This window comes from Salmo trutta, chromosome 22 (genome assembly GCF_901001165.1).
Source record: "Salmo trutta chromosome 22, fSalTru1.1, whole genome shotgun sequence".
NCBI lineage: Eukaryota > Metazoa > Chordata > Actinopteri > Salmoniformes > Salmonidae > Salmo > Salmo trutta.
The window spans coordinates 31,286,512-31,309,688 of record NC_042978.1 but is presented as its reverse complement, the minus strand read 5'-3'; the positions used below and the strand labels follow the sequence as shown (position 1 = coordinate 31,309,688).

The 23,177-nt window shown below is 41.6% G+C and overlaps 1 protein-coding gene across 4 annotated transcripts in view; it reads left to right on the top strand.

The window, feature by feature from the left end:
- The window catches only part of LOC115158577 (zinc finger protein 644), a 34,336-nt gene that overhangs the window by 1,613 nt on the left and 9,546 nt on the right, over window positions 1–23,177 (top strand). For all 4 annotated transcript variants that reach the window (XR_003868689.1, XM_029707698.1, XM_029707697.1 and 1 more), the window contains 5 exons: window positions 2,342–2,391; window positions 17,299–20,373; window positions 20,679–20,886; window positions 21,114–21,324; window positions 21,494–21,692. Coding sequence is in view for 3 of the 4 variants with exons in the window: in XM_029707698.1 (XP_029563558.1) it covers window positions 17,313–20,373; window positions 20,679–20,886; window positions 21,114–21,324; window positions 21,494–21,692 (3,679 nt within the window). In the remaining variant the exon portion in view is untranslated. The remainder of the gene's footprint in view (window positions 1–2,341; window positions 2,392–17,298; window positions 20,374–20,678; window positions 20,887–21,113; window positions 21,325–21,493; window positions 21,693–23,177) is intronic.

The window sequence follows — 23,177 nt, the reverse complement described above, 5'->3', positions numbered from 1 at the left end:
TCCACAAATTTCTTGTTAACAATCTATAGTTTTGTCAAGTCAGTTAGTGTATGACACAAGTCATTTTTCCAACAATTGTTTACAGACAGATTATTTCACTTATAATTCACTGTATCACAATTCCAGTGGGTCAGAAGTTTACATACGCTAAGTTGACTGTGCCTTTAAACAGCTTGGAAAATTCAATTGGAGGTATACCTGTGGATGTATTTCAAGGCCTACCTTCAAACTCAGTGCCTCTTTGCTTGACATCATGGGAAAATCAAAAGAAATCAGCCAAGACCTCAGAAAAAAATGGTCCACAGGTCTGGTTCATCCTTGGGAGCAATTTCCAAACGCCTGAAGGTACCACGTTCGTCTGTACAAACAATAGTACGCAAGTATAAACACCATGGGACCACGCAGCCGTCATACCGCTCAGGGAGGAGACGCGTTCTGTCTCCTAGAGATGAATGTACTTTGGAGTGAAAAGTGCAAATCAATCCCAGAACAACAGCAAAGGACCTTGTGAAGATGTTGGAGGAAGCAGGTACAAAAGTATCTATATCCACAGTAAAACGAGTCATATATCGACATAACCTGAAAGGCAGCTCAGCAAGGAAGAAGCCACTGCTCCACAACCGCCATAAAAAAGCCAGACTACGGTTTGCAACTGCACATGAGGACAAAGATCGTACTTTTTGGAGAAATATCCTCTGGTCTGATGAAACAAAAATAAAACTGTTTGGCCATAATAACCATCGTTAAATTTGGAGGAAAAAGGGGGAGGCTTGCAAGCCGAAGAACACCATCCCAACCGTGAAGCATGGGGGTGGCAGCATCATGTTGTGGGGATGCTTTGCTGCAGGAGGGACTGGTGCACTTCACAAAATAAATGGCATCATGAGGAAGGAAAATGATGTGGATATATTGAAGCAACATCTCAAGACATCAGTCAGGAAGTTAAAGCTTGGTCACAAATGGGTGTTACAAATGGACAATGACCCCAAGCATACTTCCAAAGTTGTGACAAAATGGCTTAAGGACAACAAAGTCAAGGTATTGGAGTGGCCATCACAAAGACTTGACCTCAATCCCATAGAAAATCTGTGGACAGAACTGAAAACGCGTGTTTGAGCAAGGAGGCCTACAAACCTGACTCAGTTACACCAGCTCTGTCAGGAGGAATGGGCCACAATTCACCCAACTTATTGTGGGAAGCTTGTGGAAGGATACCCGGAACGTTTGACCCAAGTTAAACAATTTAAAGGCAATGCTACCACATCCTAATTTAGTGTATGTAAACTTCTGACCCACTGGGGAATGTGATGAAAGAAATAAAAGTTGAAATAAATCATTCTCTCTACTATTATTCTGACATTTCACATTCTTAAAATAAAGTGGTGATCCTAACTGACCTACGACAGGACATTTTTTATGAGGATTAAATGTCAGGAATTGTGAAAAACAGAGTTTAAATGTATTTGGCTAAGGTGTATGTTAACTTCCAACTTCAACTGTACACTCTGGCTTCACGGACACGCACGCACACACACACACCACACACACACACACACACACACACACACACACACACACACACACACACACACACACACACACACACACACACACACACACACACACACACACACACACACACAGTAAATTCCTTGTAAACCGATTTCCAAGTTTGACTTAATAAATGAGATGGACTAGGCAAGTTATCCTCAAATTGATTATATGTAACTTGACAAGGTCAAATATAAGACGCCAGAATTCGCAGAATGCACCGCATAGCAAAACATCATGTGTACAGCATTGCCTCCCAAATGGCACCCTATTCCCTATATAGTGCACTACTCTTGGCCAGGGCCCATAGGGCGCTCTGGTCAAAGGTAGTGTACTATGTAGGGAATAGGGTGCCATTTGGAATACAACTTGAGTCTGCTGTCTTGACGCGCTCATACTGCTATAAATGAAGACGCCAGGGACTACTGTAACGGGAGTACACTGCCCTGAATTATCAACTCAGATGAGCAGCTGCAGAGAGAGATGAGATATTTTAGTAATCCTTAGGAAGGATATAGTACCAAGGACCACATATCTTTTAGTAGCAAAAGGAAATAAGGGCAGAATGATTGGATGATGTGGCATACATTGACATTATCCTCTTAGTATAAACCATTGAATCTATAGGAAATGTCCTATTGAAGCTACTTCAGTAGCCAACACTGCCATTGGACCATTGCCATTGAAGGGAACATTTGTGTATCACTTTTAAAACTCAAGTTTTGATACTGTATGCTACACTATATTAACGTGTGGATACATAAAGACCATTTTTATTTCTTTATTACAGGTGGGTTTTCAGAAGACCGTAGAGTGGAACCAATGGTTTGGAACAGATTGGTAAGGAATGACTGCTCTGGAATCATCTATTAGTAAACCACAAGCATTAGTAACATGTCTACAATTGTATTTTGTGCTGAACCATATTAACCATAACATTTTACTGCAGTGTGCTAAATCAGGGTTTTGGTAGTCTTAAACAAATCTAATTTGAAACCAAAGTATACACTTCACACACATGGTTATAGGCTTAAGAAAAATACACCTGTACCATGTCAGATATGTCATATGTATGTTGAAATGTATTCAATTTTGAGTTTGCGTCCCAATATTACACTTTATATCACAAAAGACTGAAATATAACAAAACCATTTGACAAAGAAACACAAGATTTTAAGCTGTTTAAAAAAATATGTATGTTTATTAATTATGAAATGATAAAAATATTAACAACATTCCACCCATGAGGCGGCTAGTCATTTGACTGCAGGAAAGGGCTACCTAACTTTGTATACTTCAATAAATGTATATTAAATTCAATATTTAAGAAGATGTCATGCATGACTGATAATATTTTTCAGGTTATATTGAAGGAAACGGATTTCAACGCACAATAATGTGAATGTATGTTGTTGAGGTGTGATGATTGTGAGACGCAGTTGTGTTTCTCCATACATACTGCCATAACACCTGAAACTGTAGCTCAGAGCTGTGATCTGCTTTGATACTATAGCTAGGTGTGATTAGATTAAGCAGAGTCAAATTAAATCTCAGATGTCACTTCCATGTCTGCATACCAAATTGCACCCTATTCCCTACAGTATATAGTCCACTAATTTTGACCAAGAGCCACAGGGAATAGGGTACCATTTGGGACGCACACCATTTGTCACTGCCTTCTCCAACACTACATTACACTACACTTGGCAGGTCATAGGCAGTGTTAGGTCTATTTCCTTTTACTCTGATTATACCTCCAGTCATACACATAGACCAAGAAGAGATTGACGCAAAACAATATGAGTGTGATTTTAAGTGTTGTTATGTGATCTAGTAATATTGTAATATTGAAATTAATATTATATTTTCTTGAATGACATACTTTTATGGTACGTTTGATCTATATCCCAGGTAACAGGGGACGTCCTCAGGACAATCACAACGTTCACTGTTGGTCCCTTACTGGGACTATATAGTGCATCATGTGTAGAGAGAGTGAGAGGGTTCTAGCCCCTTGCAGGTCTCCTGGGGTTTTGACCCCTAAACTCATTGGGCACTCCAGTAACACAGGCTTGTTGAAGTGGCTCTACAGTGTCAGTCAATCTGTCTGTTCTCCTCAAACATGTCTGTCAGGTTACAGAGCGTTCCCACCACTAAGGGGCACGATATAATCACTAATGCCTTAACCCCCCCCATTCAGGAGTTGAGTTACAGGTCTAGATAAACAATGGCACATAACAATAGGCAATCATTACAGTGATTAATTACTATTTTTGATTTGTCATTGCAGTCTATAATTTTTAAAGAAGTATTTGTAGAGTCTGACAACAGTGAAGGCAGTCGTTATAAGACAATCACAAAAAATGCAATATTTCAGGGGAAGAAAAGGATTGAAACGTTTTCATTGTGTTCCATACTAAATTAAACTACATTTCTAAGATGCTAACTGTATACAAGATTTACTTATGACTGAAATAGATACGTCCACACCAAGTCTACAGTATGTTGAATGCACATATAAATACAGGTACGTTTAGTGATATTCAAAAGAAATAGAAAGTATTTGTATTTCCATTCTGTAGCTCTGTAGTAATAATATAATCCTCCTAATGTGACCACATAATGTCATCCAAATTAACCACATGCTAGACCACAGACAAGAAGGCCCAATCGGAAATTCTTGTGCAGATTCCAGGATCAATACAACCAAGGCCGGAAGAATGTTCTATTGATGTGGAAGCTATTCACTCATTGAGCGCCAATTAACCAAAAATGTAAGCCCTGTGTTTGTATTGATTGAGAGGGTATCAGCAGAAGTTTGCCACTACATGAGTAACAAGGCAGCTGGACCTTTCTGTGATATCTATCAAGGTTGTGGCCATCCTAATTACATTTCCCATTTATTCTCAGAGTTGGATGTGACATTTTTGAGATTTGAGCGTAGGGCTACACAGGCTAGACTTGGCGCTCCGGTACCGCTTGCCGTGTGGTAGCAGAGAGAACAGTCTATAACTAGGGTGGTTGGAGTCTTTGACCATTTTTAGAGCCTTCCTCTGACACCGCCTGGTATAGAGGTCCTGGATGGCAGGAAGCTTGGCCCCAGTGATGTACTGGGCCATTCACACTACCCTCTGTAGTGCCTTGCTGAGGAGGCTGAGCAGTTGCTATACCAGGAAGTGATGCAACCAGTCAGGATGCTATCGATGGTGCAGCTGTAGAACCTTTTGAGGATCTGAGGACCCATGCCAAATCTTTTCAGTCTCCTGAGGGGAATACGTTTTGTCGTGCCCTCTTCACGACTGTCTTGGTGTGCTTGGACATGTTCGTTTGTTGGTGATGTGGACACCGAGGAACTTGAAGCTCGCAACCTGCTTCACTGCAGCCCCGTCGATGAGAATGGGGGCGTGCTCTGTCCTCTTTTTCCTGTAGTCCACAATCATCTCCTTTGTCTGGATCACGTTGAGGGAGAGGTTGTTGCCCTGGCACCACATGGCCAGGTCTCTAACCTCCTCTCGTGTCTTTGGGCATCATTAAAACCGAATACTTATTTTTATCAAATAACTCTCTGTAATTATTATTACGCGATTAACTGACTAATCATGTAACTGTAATTAACTAGGAGGTCGGGGCACCAAGGAAAATATTCAGATTACACAGTTATAATTTTCCTAAGATATTATATCTGATCAATGAGTCTTCTGATTTAATGACTTATTTTTACCTCGCGTCAGTCTCATTCCAAACGTCGTAAATTGTTGTTATCTGCACGAACCCAGTCTTCACTAAGTCATCCATACATCAATTGTCTTAAAATCATTTATTTACTAAACTAAGTAATTCACAGAAAGCATACAAAACAGTAGGTATCGTTACAAAGCAATGGTAGAGGAATGTGCCCTAGTGGGCTAAACCGGCATGTCGGCTTGTTAAACAAAGGGTGATAAGGGTCAGCTGAAAAGACCCTACAGAGTTGATAAATATTAACAATTGATATGCTAATCCTTTGCACATGAACGCTCACTCATTCGGGAACAATTGCAATCAATATATATTTATGCTCAGTGTGTCGTCGGGATCCTTGTTGGAGAGTTTGGTGCTGTTGGAGAGTTTTGTCCGCGTTCTCTCTCTCTCTCGGCTAGAATGGATCTTTCAAAGCGACATTCGTTCATGTCGTTATAGAATGGATGTTTCGTCGGTCTTCGTGTTTAATGATACCGAATTTCTAGCTGCAGACTAGTAATTAATATCAAAGACTTGTTATTGTTCTGTATCGATAGTTTAACCACGTGGTATGGTTAAAGTTCAGTAGAGGAATGCATGGTCAAACCTTGGCTCTCTCTTCTCGAGGTAAGCTGGTCTAAAAAAAGAAACCCTGGGTGGGGGTTCATATACTGAACGTAGAAAAGGCTGTCACATGACGCCTTGTCCTGTCTGTGTCCCTGGGGGCGTGCCGGTGACTTAGTTAAGCTTTGAACAGAAATACAATTCTCTCACATTAACATCAGTACATAGCATCTCAACATATTCCAAATAGGTTTATCCTTATTCATTAATTGTATACATCCATTTAGATGTAAGTCTCATAGCTGAGGCCATTATATAAACATTATTATGGTAATATGGCAATATTGTCTCTCATGAGTTGTCATAAAATTGTACCAAGCAGACCAATTCGTAGCTGGATTCTTCACCAATCTTTTATACCTTCTCCAGAACATAAATGTCGTTCGGTTCCCCCGTCTTGTGAGTTGGAAGAATTCCTTTGTCTCTCTATGAAACCATTCTGTCTCAAAACTGTGGCTTGTGAGGCAGGACATTCCCTTTGGAATTTACGACCACCTTCTGACCACAGCAGCCTGGGTAGGGGGAGGTAGTAGGGGGATGGTGCATGGGAGGGGGTTCAACTGTGCTCGCTGTACCCAGAGAGAGGGCAACGTCATGACACTCCTCCCTAAAGGCTGTCTTGTCGTTGTCGGTGATCAGGCCTACCACTGTTGTATCATTGGCAAACTTAATGATGGTGTTGGAGTCGTGCCTGGCCGTGCAGTCATGAGTGAACAGGGAGTACATCGGGACTGTGCACGCACCCCTGAGGGGGCCCTGTGTTGAGGATAAGCGTGGCAGATGTGTTGTTACCCACCCTTACCACCTGGGGGCGGCCCGTCAGGAAGTCCAGGATCCAGTTGCAGAGGGAGGTGTTTAGTCCCAGGGTCCTTAGCTTAGTGATGAGCTTTGTGGGCACTATGGTGTTGAACGCTGAGCTGTAGTCAATGAATAGCATTCTCACATAGGTGTTCCTTTTGTCCTGGTGGGAAAGGGCAGTGTGGAGTGCAACAGAGATTGCACCGTCTGTGGATCTGTTGGGGTGGTATGCAAATTGGAGTGGGTCTAGGGTTTCTGGGATAATGGTGTTGTTGTGAGCCATGACCAGCCTTTCAAAGCACTTCATGGCAACAGACGTGAGTGCTACGGGTGGGTAGTCATTTAGGCAGGTTACCTTAGTGTTTTTGGGCGCAGACACTATGGTGGCTCCTTGAAAACGGCAGCTCTACCCTTTAGCTCAGTGCGGATGTTGCCTGTAATCCATGGCTTCTGGTTGGGGTATGTACATACGGTCACTGTGGGGACGACGTCATCGATGCACTTATTGATGAAGCCAATGACTGATGTGGTGTACTCCTCAATGCTATTGGAGGAATCCCAGAACATATTCTAGTCTGTGCTAACAAAACAGTCCTGTAGTTTAGCATCTGTTTCATCTGACCACTTTTTAATTGATCTAGTCACTGGTGCTTCCTGCTTTTCTGAGCCTACCATTATACTTACGGTTAGTCCCGTGTGGCTCAGTTGGTAGAGCATGGTGTTTGCAAGGCCAGGGTTGTGGGTTTGATTCCCACGGGGGACCAGTACGAGGAAAAAATGTATGAAATGTATGCATTCACTACTGTAAGTCGCTCTGGATAAGAGCGTCTGCTAAATGACAAAAATGTTAGTTGTTACATAGTGATGAACCTTCCTTTCTCTCCTCTCAACCATCTCAGGGAGGCAAATCCTCATTTAATCAGCTCCTTCTAGACACATTCCTGCCAGCTTGATTTATAAATGACCTTCAAAAGGATAGATCAGGGACATTTTTTCATATTATGTTTTTGAAGGATTTGTATATCATTTTTAGGGCTTTGCAAATGCTCCCCGTAAACTAAGTCCTGTTCTGATTTGAGTATTATTCACTTCTTAAGAGGGGTAAGATCGCTGCATGGTCAGCTATCCATACTAATGCCGCTGTACTAAACTGCTGGGAATCTCATTATTCTGACTGCAGAGGTTATATTATAAATCTTTAAAAAATTGCTTTGAAGGACTGTTACCTGGTAAATTACAGTATCCTACTCAGATATTTGGAATACGTGTTTGATATTATGAAGATAGGAGTCAAACAATATATTTTTTATCATTGGTACAGTTATTCTTCTAATCAAATCAATGTTTATTGTTCATGTACACAGATTAGTAGATGTTGTCGCAGATGCAACGAAATGCTTGTTTCTAGCTCCAACAGTGCAGTAATAACTAGCAAAAAAAACAATACTCACATAATCTAAAAATAACGAAATTGAGAAATATCAGAACGAGCAATGTCAGAGTCCAGAATATAAATAAATATATATAGTGGTGTGAATAGACAGTATGAACAATATATGAATAGATAAGGTGTGTACAGCAGTAGTTATATAGGATGAGCCATGACTAGAATACAGTATATCCATATAAAGTGGCTCATATATAACGTCATGAAGTACACAGTATCTTGCCTTTCATAGTTCATTCTTCTAGTGTTGTGTTGTGTGTTGAGTTTTTGCCGGTGAAGTGTTGTGTCCAGTCCACCTGTGTGTACAGGACAGGAAGGCTGCAGCAGGGCCATCTGTTGGTCACTGTTGGTATTGGAAGAGGTCCAGTTATACACATGATCAGGTTACAGTAATATACCTCTCATGATACAAATCTGACATGTACCTCCATGTGAGTATGACAATCATAGATTAATGTTAGCTCAAACCAGTACTCAGTTATCTGATAGATAACTTGTTGGGGTAATTGAGGATTTGGTCGATCTCTACTTTATTACTCATATCTTGCTCTATTGATGTAAAGATATAAAAATACATATTTAAACAGAAAGCGATTAAGGGAGTGTGTCTTACAGATTCACATGTTCAGCTGGTTGAGAGTAATGATTGATAGTCATAAACTGAATCGTTAGAGATTCAAATATTTTGAACGAGCTATGTTATAGTTTCAGACTCTCACTCTGCATGTTTGACTGATTGATAGTGATTAATAGTATGTAACTGTAATAAACTGAATCGTTAGAGATTAAAATATTTTTAGGGCTTTCAAATCAGGTTTTCAATGTGAGTAAATCTGATGAAAGCACTGCCTAGCAAACATTTGACTGAGAGTCTTTGAAGAGTCAACTTGAAATGAATCCCACAGCATCGGTTAATAAAACAGAAAGTTAGTGAGATGAAAAGAACAAACTAACAAATGAAATAAAAGGAATGAAAGATTAAATCATCCTTCACGAAAACAGTATTCTGTGGATATTTTTTCTGATCTCTCACAAACTGATGCAATCACGCTTACAGCAGCATAATACATGAAGTTATATCATGTTATAGTCATATCATGCATTAGCAATAGATGCCATAAGCTCTGTCTATAATTCATGAATCTATATTTAAAATCACAGATAGCAGGTGGAAGAAGACTACTTACAATGGTATTTAGTACAGTTGTAATGTTGCTACATCCTTACAATAAAATAAAAGATCTCAGAACAATGGGGGGGTCAGTCAGTCGTCAAATAAGGGACATTTGTGAACCTCTTTGATTTAGTCTGATTTCTTTTGATCTGGAAATGAGAGGGAGGGAGGTTTTTAAAATCTCCTTAAACCCCCCCCAGGCCTGACCAGCCTCCCATAGGGTTAATGACCGGGGCCTAGTCTGTGTTGATTAATACACATACTCAGAGGATGGACGTGGGGAGTGTATGTGTGTAGAGAGTGTATGTGTGTGTATCTCAGTGTGTGTGTGTGTGTGTGTGTGTGTGTGTGTGTGTGTGTGTGTGTGTGTGTGTGTGTGTGTGTGTGTGTGTGTGTGTGTGTGTGTGTGTGTGTGTGTCAAACCCTCGCCTGTGATCAGTGGCTAAGGGTTAGACGGTAGACGCCAGCCCACCCCACCTCTCCACGGTGTACCTCCATTGATAAGATTATATTAATTGGTATGAATAGAGAGGGCTTTCTCCTCCTACTCCACCTCTCCTTGTATACGTTTACCATTATACTCATTAGCTACCCCAGTGCGGTGCCTCCCAGCCAGCTTCCCTTGTCCTCCACATCCCCCTGGGGTCTCCTGGGAGGCAATTTGCATCTCTCCATGGAGCCTCTCTGGGGTTATTGAGGAAATATTAGCCTCTTTACTTCCCCGGCCGACCCTTTGATTTATTTGGAGGCTGGGCTGGTAGAGTGGCAGGCCCATGTTAATGACTGGTCCTGGTGCAGGACCCCTGGTGCAAGCCACTCTTTGATCCACGCTGGAAAGGTGCAATTGACAAGCACCACTGAATAATCATGTTATGTGTGTGTGTGTGTGTGTGTGTGGGGAAGAGGTCTGTGTGTGAGTCTCGGTGTATATGTGTGTGTACTGTATGCACAGCTTAGATAGGTGGACCTTGAGAAATGACAAGAGGGAATCCCATTGCTGTCAGGGTCAGTGCGTTCAAGTTGCTCAGTGTCTCTGATCACCCAGAGTGCATTGTGGGTTAGATTGTAAAGGTTAATAAATAACCTTTATAATAAATAATTATGTTTGATTGGAAAGGTTTGTGTTTGCTTACTTGTATCCCTAGCTATATCTATGTGTTTTTTATTATTTTATTGCTTGCATTGTAGGGGAAATTTTCCTTCCTTTAAACCAGGAACAGTTCATGGGCAGTTGTTATTATTATTGTTAGACTTTGCAGATAATTTACTTCTTGTTTATGGGCCTAGGACTAAGGACCACATCACCACTTCTGGCCAGCCATATAGTTCAGCTCAGCTGCCACACAGTAGGTGTAGCAATCTAACAACACTCTAACGGCCTGCTAAATTACACGTTCTTTGCCTGGAGAACACACTAATTGCCGAAAGTATTTTAAAACAGAATAATATTATCGGAGAACACACAGATTTAAAAGTATAAAGTACTTTAAATGGGGGACAATGCTCTGTTCTACTGATGATGAATAATGCTGAATCAATTGAGTTTGAGTTGCTTTGTACTGTAGCTAGCTAGTGAGAGGTCCTTGTTATACCCCCTTTTGCCTGATCCATCCTTGCCATGTACTCTGTATGACTGACGGAGCCAGATATCCATATTATGTTTTTAAAGAAAGGTGATGAGAGGTTTTTCATCCTGATGTGTGCGATGCTTGACATTCCTCCAGATGTAAGCGTGCTGATGCCTGCTCACTCGGCAGAGAGAGGAGCCTGTCCTCCGTTTGGAGAGGAGTTTGACACTGACATCTCTTTCATGTGATTGGTCACGTGTCTGACTACAGAAAAGTGGCAGTGACAAAGTGTTATAGGCCTATATTTTATATAATTCCATCTCAACAAAAAGACAGGGTGCAATCTGAGCATGCCCGATCATGATCATAGCAATTGCTTGTATCATGCATATAGCCCCAAAGTATTTATATATGGTGAGCTCTGGAGTCTATGGTAATCATCACATTTATTAAAAGCCAACATCCATACAACTAATAAATAAATAAAAATAGCAAAGCTACCAATGCATTCTACATCTAGGCCTACATCACATATTCGAAACAGATGAGAAGATATGAATCAACAGCTCATGTCATGAAGGATGCGACAAACACAGTAGTACATGGAAATGTGCCATTTTCAACAGGCAAGAACAGCACTGCACAGCTTGCCAGAACCAGCCGAGTAGATGAGTGTGGCGGCGATATGCTTTGGTTAGGGTGTGTCCCAAATGGCAACTTATTCCCCATTTAGAGCCATAGGGCTCTGGTCAAAAGTAGTGCACTACTGTATATAGGGAATACAGTGCCATTTGGGACTTAACCAGTGAGTGTTTTCTTCTCAGTATTTGTGTGTATCTAAACAGAACAGATATGATGTTCATGAACCATCTGTCTGCTGTAGTATTCACAGTGTCTGTGTCCCAAATGGCACCCTACTCCCTATATAGAACACTGCCTTTGACCAGAGCCCATAGGGAAAGTAGCTGCTCCTCTGTAGCCACTGGCCCTGGTCTCCTCCTCATTGTGAGAAAGAGAGAACTCACTAAAACGGTCACATGAATGCTTGAAAAAAACCTCAGACCTAAGATTTTTTTTCCTCCTTAAAAAGGAGAGAAGTTTAAAACTAACAAAGCCCAGGGAAATCCCCATCAGACATCCCTCCCTTAATCCATTTAATTTTGAAAGGTATTGTTTAAAGCTTCAAAGTTTATATAGTTTAATCCCCTCTCTAACACTACGGGCAGAAAATAAGGCCATGTCAGCAGTTTGAACAGATATAATCTACTCCACACAACAGAAAAGCCTCGTGCTAGACAAGGTTGCATAGGTTCCCTGTGAACTCAAGCGTTTGATGTTGCTACCTGCTATTGAACATGACTTCTGTCTTAACCCAACTGTCACTCGCTCCCTGTCCTCTTTTATCACTCCCAATGTTCTCTCTACACCTTTTTTTCATCAGTAAATCTATCATCACAGCCATTTCATTTCTCTTTCTGTTTTTTAGAGAAAAGGGCATGAAAAGGTTTGGGGGTTTGGTGCGAGGTGTGTTTTTTTTTACATGCTCTTTAGTCTTAACTCTGTGAAAGGAAACTAGCCCACTTGGTTTTTACTGACAGGATGTATTATTATTTTATTTAGTGAGATTCGGGGCTTGCTTTCAGAGCACGTTTCTGGCTAGTTGAATTTGAGTCCACTCCACATTGCCACAACTTTACATCACTATTGCCTTCATGGTGTGTAATCAGCGTTTTTTTCTCTCTGTTTTTGTTATTGTTCCATAGAATAGAAAGAAAGCTCAAGGCATGTTCTATTATTCTTACATTCTTCTGAACCTTTGTTTACTGAGTCCAAATATACACACCACAACCTATTTTAGATCATAAGATATTAATATAGAATTTTAATCTATAACAGTGTCTGTGTCCCAAATGGTTCCCTATTCCCTATATAGTACACTACTTTTGACCATAGCCCTGTCAGTCCTGGTCAAATGTAGTGCACTTGTGACTAATGCATTTCTTCTCATTAGAACTGTTTGAGTCAAATACATGTCTTTTTACTCTAGCAGTGGATTACATTGTTTGGTTATCAAACGCTTTGTGTAATTACATTACCATGATTCAGGCTGACAAGACTGAGTGCGTCTGCTCAGGATACAGGCATACATAATCACACCCCGAATCAGGATACAGGCATACATAATCACACCCCGAATCAGGATACAGACATACATAATCACACCCCGAATCAGGATACAGGCATACATAATCACACCCCGAATCAGGATACAGACATACATAATCACACCCCGAATCAGGATACAGACATACATAATCACACCCCGAATCAGGATACAGACATACATAATCACACCCCGAATCAGGATACAGACATACATAATCATACCCCAAAATCCCTCTAGAGAAAGTGGATGCTATTATGATGTAGATTACCTTTTGTTGACAAGCTATCTGGATGATAAAAATGAACTTAATCAAGCCAAACGTTATGTCATGTACAAACGTCATGCACCAAGTCTGGAACCAGCAGGACCCTGCACAGCTTCTCCCCTAAAGCCATATGACTGCTAAACAGTTAACCAAATACCCCCCTTTGCACTAACTATTTTGACTCATCACACTGCTGCTACTGCTTATTATCTATCCTGTTGCTTAGTCCCTTTACCCCTACCTGCAGTATATGCACAGATCTACCTCAATTGCCTTGTGCCCCTGCACATCGACTCTGTACTGGTACCTCATGTATACAGTATAGTCAAGTTAGCGTTACTCATTGTCTTTTTATTCCTTCTGTTATTATCTTTCTATTATTTTCAATTTTTCTCTGCATTGTTGGGAAGGGCCCTTAAGCAAGCATGTCACTGTTTGTCTACACCTGTTGTTTACCAAGCATGTGACACATAACATTTGATTTGATGTATGAAACTGACCACTTTATTCTCTTTATGAATACAAGCACCATTGAATTTATTGTAAATTCATCCTTGTGAGCTCTAAATTTACAGTAGTTGCTGAAAAGCTGTGTTATTATTACTGTGTTATTATGAGGGTTGTAGGCTACATTAATCTTTTTGGGCCTGGTTCTCTTGTGTCTCTGCATGGGTCTGTCAGGGTAAAGGTGCAGTCTGTGATATTAACTATCATTTTTAAAGTATATAACTTCTAAATGCCTCAAAAGCTTACCCCATCCTAAGCAAAAATATCTGGTGTCGCTGGGTCTATGTGGTTATTGGTTAACTGTAGGCTTTATACCACACTGCAGAAAATGAACTGAACCAAGACTGTCCTATTCACTGTGACATTGAGGAGAACAGTGCTGTGCTTTCCTCTCATTGGGACTGCTGAAGAGTCAGACTGAATCTCTGCCTGTTTATTTTGATCCGTGGGTTTTGATACTCACACTTGAGAGGCAGCTTCATAAATTCACTATGTGTCAAATAAATCAATAGTAACCATTAGCTGAGGAAGTTGTGGAGCTGCTACAGTACTTGAGGGGCAGCCCCCCCCCCCCCTTGTTGTTTAGATGTGTGTTTTCTCTCCCAGTGAAGGCAGAGGCAGAGACATACTACATGGGGATGGGTGGCTGTCTGTTGATCCATCCAGACAGCTCCAGCGGTTGAACTGGTCTGGTTGACTGGTCCTGGTTGGGAAGAGGGAATTCCTTTGGACACTAGTCCCAAACTCAAAAGCCTTTAACACTGATTCTCTACTGATGTTAAGACTGGCTAGCCTGGCACTCTTTGTTTTGTGATGTTTTCAGGCTGTTCACATGATATTTTAGCCATTTCCTGGACATTATGATAAATATGGGGATGAATGGAGCAACAAAGATATTTTCGTTATTTTTCTATTTGTAACACAAAATTGCAATACAAAATGTAATATTGTTTTTGCAGGTTTTGGTGAGGGTCAAGAGTAAGACGTTTAAAGTTTTAAATGCTTTTCTACAATGCTTTTAAAGATAATGGGTCGTTGAGACAAGCTGGTTATTAAATATCTCAGAAAGGTTTATGTATCTTCAGGGAATCCAGAATAATAATGATAATATGCAATTATCGCCTCCCTTTTTCTTCTGTAGTAACCTCAAGATGAGGTGCTATATGAGTGTTCCTGAAAGTGCTGATAGACCTGTAAAAAAAAATATTCAAAGAAAGAAAGAAAAAGCCAAGTAACATATTATACATATCTGGGAGGTGTTTCAGTAAGAGCTCTTGTTATTCCTTCAGTAGAATTTGGGTGAACATAAACGTTCCATTTCAGAGAATTCTAGAACATAATGATTACTGAACATTCTCTCATATAAGATGTCTTGGGGAATGATGCAGAGCTGGATTAATGGTAATACATCTCATTGATAAGATACAGATCGATCTATGCATACTGCTTAAATGTATTTAAGCTTATAATCCTTGCAAATAGCTTCCAGAAAGGCAAAGTCAGCCTTTTAACATTGACTAAATGAAGTAAATAGAAGCAAAAAAAAATGTTTTCAATCGCATCCCTGTTGAACCCTGAATGTTTGCTTGTGGTTGTTATATATGGAGCAGAGAGAGAGAGAGAGAGAGAGAGAGTCATATCGCATGCTAGTAGCCCCACTAATGAGCCTTTAAAGCTGAAATCATATTCTGATGGCTTTGCCACCCTGCTGTTCGGGGGGTAGCAGTGAAGTTAGCTTTAAATGCAGAGCGTCTGTTCTGCCTCTCCCTCCCTGCTAACCCAAGCCCCTACAGTAACACCACAGCAGACGGAGGGAATAGGGAGCTCGGAAGGTTTTACCTCAGAGGTGGTAACAGTGAAGCCACTCATTAACACTGAATTTACCACTTTGTTAGCGACGTAGCTTCCTGCAGAGAGCAGCCAACACTGGATCATGTCAAATCCACTGAGCATACATTGTAGACTACACAATAGTTCCATCCCAAATGGCACCCTTTTCCCTATAAAGTGCACTACCTTTGACCAGAGCCCTTATCGGTCTTGGTCAAAAGTAGTGCAATAAATAGGGAATAGGGTGCCATTTGGGATGCAAGCTATGTCTATCAGCTTGGGTTACAACATCCCTGCCTGGACACTTCACATTGTACCAAGCTGTAAAATACATCACCTCGCCTCTCAGTCTCACAGCTTGGCTATTACAAGGCTGGGAAGAGTGTTAAATATTAGAAGATTTTATTCATGTATTTTCACTCTTTTAAGTGGCTTGTTTAACGATTAACATGTTCAACAGTTGAGTCTATATTACATTTAGAAATCTGTGGACTGTTGATTGCTGTTTATATGTTTGTTAGTGATGGGGGTAAAAGAATCCAGACAGTAACATGTTGTGATATTATTTTTTATTAAAGTATCGATTTGTTGGCTGCACCTGTGGTAAAACTCTTGCATCCTATAGCTTGGTGTCCATCTTCTTAAATAGTTTGCCAACATGTTTTCAGCATTTTATTTTTCTGACTGATGAAAACTTGTTTTCTCATAAACCTATAGTGAGCAATATGTTTGGAGCATCAAATCGCAATACATATAGAATCATGAGAATCGTGAGAATAGCAATACATACCTTATCAGCACCTAAGTATTGTGATAATATCGTATCGTGAGGTCCCTGGCAATTCCCAACCCTAATGTTTGTGTATTCATGGGTGTGTGTGTTTATAGATGTGTGTGTGTTTATATCTCTCTGTGTATGTGTATGTCTGTGTGTGTGTGTGTGTGTATGTATGTGTGAGTGAGTGTTTCTATGCGTGTGTTTGTGTGAGTGTATGTGAGACAGACAGATTGTGTAGCCCGACGCATGCCAATTTGTCAGGATTGGAGCAACAACAGTGTCGTGCTGGGACCCGTGTTAGCACCATCACAGAGTGCTAAGACTGAGTATGATCTCATTGGAAGTCTACTTTGTTCACATGGAAATTGGTCAATTTTAGCAGGCGTCTGGGAGCGTTCGGGGGAGGAACAGGAAGGTTGTATCCCAGAGGTGTGCTATGGTAATTAAGAGCCCTCACCGGGGTATCTGGGGCTAACAGCAGGGTTTGTTGTGAAGAGAAGTGGCGGACGAGGGTGTTAGGAAAATCATAATGCAGTACCAGAGAGCCGATCAGAAGAGTACTGTGGATGAAACTCTCATTGTGTGGAACAATTGGAGAGAAAGTAGGCAGAGCTGACACTGAACACTGACTGATTTTCTGTGTGTATAAGGAATAATAATTGTTTGTTATTCAACATAATATTAGCCTGCATTTTGACTTTGAACCAATACAAGTGTTATGTGTTGGGCTGTATATATTTCCATTTGCCACATTTAGACTTGTTTTAATCATCCATTTTTCATCGCCTTTAGCCCTCAAAACACAATATAAATTATTGAGTATGTTTTAAGCTGATTTGGTGTTTTTTCTCTGTTTCTCTCTTCTCAGAACATACTAGGGAGATGGCTGATATAAAGCCAAATGCACAAGAGGACAAAGAAGGAGATGTGGTGGAACCAGTGTGTGACAGCTCCGTTGCCACTCAGGAGCCATTACAGCGTCACACGTCCTCCCTTAAGAACAATGCTGCAAGGTTGTCAGAGCAGCTGTCCTTTGACAGACTCCCAAACCCTTTAAATGGAGCACAGCCCAGTCCATTTGTACCCAGCAGTGTCCCTGCTGTTCTCCACACAGCCCAAGCAGCTCATTCACTACCTTTCGTAGCACTTGTTAATGGACCTGCTTCACACCCTAACTCAGAGGAGAGCTGTGGCCTGAACAAAGACAGCACAACGCCCAACACTGACCTGGTGGAAGCCCAGGACGCCCAACTATGGCAAGCAGGGAGGGACACAAGCCCTCAGGTGTTACCACCACCCAGTGAGCTTCAATCAGACGCCCTGAAGAACCCAGCAGGGCCAGGGCCTGTTCTGAAAACACTAGCCACCACGCAGCCAGAGGCCAACAACACGTCACCATCTGACTCTGGGGAGAGTGAGGCTGAACTGCCCTACCAGGCCCGTGACGCCACCTTGTCAGACCACAGTCCACAGCCTCACCAAACGCCAATTAACCAAATATGGACGGCTGAGGGAGTCAAGGCTAGAGCTAGATCTATATGGGACTTAAACACCACAGAGTCCTCTGAGAGCTCGTCGGACGGTTCTGACGGGGCTGACTCACTACACTGGGATTCTCAGAAAGAGCTCATACGTGTGTTGTGGAACAATCGTAACGTTGACAGCAGCTTAGAGGAAAAGGCTGCGGGAGTGGGAGTGATGCCTCAGCTTACCAGCCAAAGACAGAGGAAGCGTAAAATACACCTGGTGGGTACGTCAGGCTCTCCTGAAAAAGTTTACAACAGCAGCTCGAATCATACCTACAAAAAGTGGCATATTGAAGAGGAGGAAGATGATGACGATGATTTTGACATCGCCAACATAAATTATGAGAATTTCCCTTGTAAAAAGGCTGTACAATCTTCTGTAAATTCATGTCAAGAGCATCCCAGTGACAGTCCTGTAATCATCAAGAAGCTGATTATAAGAGCAGATTGCCACGAAGACAATCACTCCGACTCCCTCTTTAGTAGAAAGCCCAAGCAGCTAAAGACAGAGCAATCCGAACAAGAACCATCATTCTTCCCATGCACAAAGTGCAATGTTAATTTCAAGGAGAAAAGGCATTTGCATAGACATATGATGTATCATTTAGATGGGCATAATCATCAGATACGCCACCACGAGAACGTTCCACGGCCTTTTATATGCAGGGAGTGTGGGCGTTCGTTCCGCGACCGCAACTCCCTCCTCAAGCACATGATTATCCACCAGGAGAGACGGGAGAAACTTATGGAGGAGATCCAGGGACTCAACAAACTCCGAGACGAAGGCAGGAACGCTAAGCTGCAGTGCCCGCAGTGTGTGTTCGGGACCAACTGCCCCAAGACGTTCGTCCAGCACGCCAAGACACACGAGAAGGACAAACGTTATTACTGTTGCGAGGAGTGCAACCACATGGCCCTGACAGAACGGGAGCTTGAAGCACACCTGTACGCGGTGCACTGTGACACACTGCAGTACAAATACAAGAACATGATCAAAGATGAGGAGTCAGAGTTTCCTACAGATAACAATGAAGATAATGAATCAAGATCTGTTCTGTTTCACTGTAAAGTGTGCCCTTTCAGCACCCAGAATCAAAATGACCTGAAGAGCCATTGTGACCTAATACACCAGTTTTGTGAGGATGAATGTGAAAGTCCACCGTTTAACAAAGCATCTGACCATCAAGATCAATATAGGCTAGCTGACCCGTCCAAAAAAGCAGATTTAAAACTCCTACAGCTGAAGCAAAAGTTCTGTATTAAAAAGCCTGCTTTCTGGAAAAGAGCAGATTTGCCCTTTTGGTCTGGTAGTGTAGCTGACTTTTACACGAGAAACAAAGCAGACGCACAGAAGTATTACAAAGATCTTACCGCCTCCCAGTTCAAATGCAGTCTTGGCAGCTCAACAAACAACCTGTCACCATCTATGTGGAGGAGCGACAAGCCAAGCAAATTATCTCCAAAACCAACAGAGAAAATAGACGTGACAACAGGTCTCCCTTATGTTGAGGAAGACAATCAACAATACGACCATGTCATTTCAGGAATCTCAGAAAGGACAAAATATCCCTCAAATGTTGATGTGTTGGTTACATCCAAGACGGCTAAAACAGGCCAGATGCTAAATCATATCTATGACTCTGACAAGAGTCAGGGAGATAGCAACGACTTGACCTGCATGAAGTCAGAGCCCCAAGCTGTTACCCGAAAGTCTCCATCCAAACGAAAAATGTCCACACCCTTCCGCAACACTGTGGACAAGGTGGTTGATAATGTTTTTCCAAAACTGAACCCAAAGTTAAAAGAGACTACCACTCCAGAAGACACAGAAGATGATGATTATGAGGACACGTATGACTTTAGTGCCTACACCAGTGAGGCTACAGCCAACTTCCTGGATAGTAGTGAGAATGAGAGGAACCCCTATGCCCGTAGCTACTTCATACGCAGACAGAGGGGTTCTTTTGTTAAAGAAGATCCTGAACCTGCTGCTGATGTCGGCCATTTTGAAAAGAACGCTACTCAGGCTGACCACCATTTTGAAAAGACTGAAGTCAAGGAGGGGGAGTATGACAGCGATGACATACAGAAGCTTATCATCAAAGAGGAGTGTATAGAAAGCTCAGTGTGTGACGATTCTCCGGAGTCACCCACCACCACCAAAACACACAACCAAAGTCTCTCCTATGAGTATGACGTCTCCCCTCCATTTGGGTCAGAAAGAAAGTCCTGCCCCTATTGTCCTGCTGTGTTTGAGTCTGGGGTGGGCTTGTCCAATCACGTGCGAGGGCACCTGCACAGGGTGGGGCTGAGTTATGATGCTCGCCACGTGGTGTCACCTGAGCAGGTAGCTTCGCAGGACCGACAGCCACGCATACGCAGGAAGATCCCTTCTGTGGCACGGAGGATCAAAAAAGGTGAGCAACCTATTATATTTTCCCTGTCTTTATTCAATTACTAATTGTTTCCTATTGTACTGTAATAGGGTAATCTGTAATAAAAGTAATCTGTAATCACATCTAACAATATTTGTGACTGCTTCTTTCACAGTCAAGTGTGTCATGATATTATTTTATAGATAGTGTGTAATATTCAAAGTTACCACAAAGTTGCATAGTAATTTACCTAGATCGCTCTGGATAAAAGTGTCTGCTAAATGACTAAAATGTTAATGTAAATATAGATATTGTGTTAAAACCTTTTTTTAATCTTCATGTTACAGCTGAGAAGCCGGAGTCTCAGGCGGAGCACACCTGTCCCTTGTGCTGTGGCTGGTTCGACACCAACACGGGCCTCTCCAATCATGTGAGGGGCCATCTAAAGCGGATAGGGAAGACCAGCACCAGCACCAGTAAGAGTCCAGTGTGTATCCTTAACGAGCTGCTACAGGATGAGCAGGAACACCAGAACATCCTCCAGACCCTCAACAGGTACTGTAAACAATTCCTCCACAAGTTACTGTTTACACCTTTTAGGGAAGTAATAGAATATTCTATCTTATATCAGCTATATATTTATTTTCAATTTCTCTTCATTTTAATGTATTTTTCATTTTGTCTACTTTTATGTCATTGTACTTTTTCATGTACCTCTCTGGCTATATGTTGTGACTAGTGTATCCTATATCATTGTTGTGTTTCATTTGAAATCTGAACAGGAAGCAGTTCCTCTCTCGACCAATCATCTCCCAGAAGTTCATCGGGAGTGATGGGCTCTTCCTGACACCCACAGGGTTCCCAGTGAAGATCCAACATGGCTGCCAGCCAGGCCAGGATGGCAATTCCACTTCATGGGGGCCCAGTGCAACTACACCCAGGCAGGAGGAATTTAAGGGAGAGGAGTTATTTTCTGAAAGGAAGAGTATAGAGGTACAGTTGTTGTGTTGTATTTTGGTGCTATGTTCTTTTGTGTGATGTACTTTTACTCTTAGTTATGTTGCTTATAATTGCATCTTTTTTTTATTCTGTAAGTGTCCTTTGGTATTTTGAAAGGCGCAAGTAAAATGTATTATTGTAATTAATATTATTATTATTACAGATACGAGGGGTCAGGGAACCTTCCCAGGGCACTTTAGTAGAGCTGCTGAGGAAGAGGAAGTTGGACAAGGAGCAGGAGCAGCTGAGGGATAACAGCAGATCGTATGATGCAGATAGGAATCACTTTACTGTGACCAACGAGAAGTTTGAGGAGAGACAGAACCAACAGGCCAGCAACCTGGAACCACACTGGGCCCAAGGTAAGCAGATTCACAACTAATTTCTATACAAATCAGAATATCAGCATTTTAGAGCACTTTCAGAACTGTTATGAGACAGAGGTTGAGATTGTAACATTTCAAAATTGGTGACATCATGGTAAGGTTGAAAATGACTTTTTACTTGTCTTTTTAGCGACCAGAAAAAATATGACTTTAAAAAAAATTGTGATTAGATTTTGAACAGTGGATAAAAGGACCTAGATAGCCCAAATATTAAAAAAAAAAAAATTTCTGCGAAGTAACAGAGTGAAAAACTATACAGTTAAAAACTACAGAGTTACTTGATCTGCCAAATATACTTTATTTAATGGTACTGATTATTGTAGTGCAACAAGGCCCCTCTTTGTGACAGCAAAACACATATGACATATGATCAGTCTGTTTCAAGTGATGTAGAATCAAAGAAGACAAGAAAGCCAGTTAAGCCAGATAGATGATGGATAGAAGTGACAGACAGCTTTATTAGCTTAATTGGGTCGTCAGTCTGTTCTTTTCACAGTGTTCTATCATTATTCATAGGCTTGATCAGTTTAGTCCTTTGCAGATAGGTATGATTATTTTAGGTGATCTTTAGAATAGTTTTATTGAGTGCAATGATACAGAGTTGAGATAGTAGTTTACCCTCCAATTACAGTAGCTCAGCTTGCCATAATGAAACACAAACTTGTCTTGTTCCGCAGCTGTTTTGTGTGTTTTATTACCTGTACAGATTTTCATTATTTACAGGCGCTCATGTTAAATCACAAAATGTCATTCAAATTGAGCTTCATTAAATATGTATGTGAGACGCATCATCATACCCCAGTACTCTGTCTGCTCTTCTGTCAGCAACCTTGAAGTCACCAGGAAACATTATTATTGCAACGCACACACAAATAATAAATTGGCTTTGAAATTGAAATTAAAACCTGTCACGTCCTTTTGATGTGGTTCTGGGGGCTCATCAGCTATGTTTACACACCTTTGTTTAATCTCTGTCCAAATAAAAGTTTCCGTCCGTTACGCAGAAAGATTAATAAAGATGTCTATATCAGATATGGGAGCCTCCCGAGTGGCGCAGTGGTCTAAGGCATCACTACAGACCCGGGTTCGATCCCAGACTGTGTCACAACTGGCTGTAACCGGGAGTCCCATAAGGCGTAGCACAATTGGCCCAGCGTCATCCGGGTTAGGGGAGGGTTTGGGGGGTCCGGCTCTGTAATTGGCTCATTGCACTCTATCAACTCCTTGTGGCGGGCCGGGCAACTGCAGGCTGACCACGGTCGTCAGTTGAACGGTGTTTCCTCCAACACATTGGTGTAGCTGGTGGGCGGGTGTTAAGGAGCGCGGTTGGGTGGTCATGTTTTGGAGGACGCATAACTCGACCTTCGCGTCTCCCGAGCCTGTTGGGGAGTTGCAGCGATGAGACAAGATCGTAATTGAAATTGGGAGGGAAAAGGAGGTAAAATACAAAAAAAAAAAAAA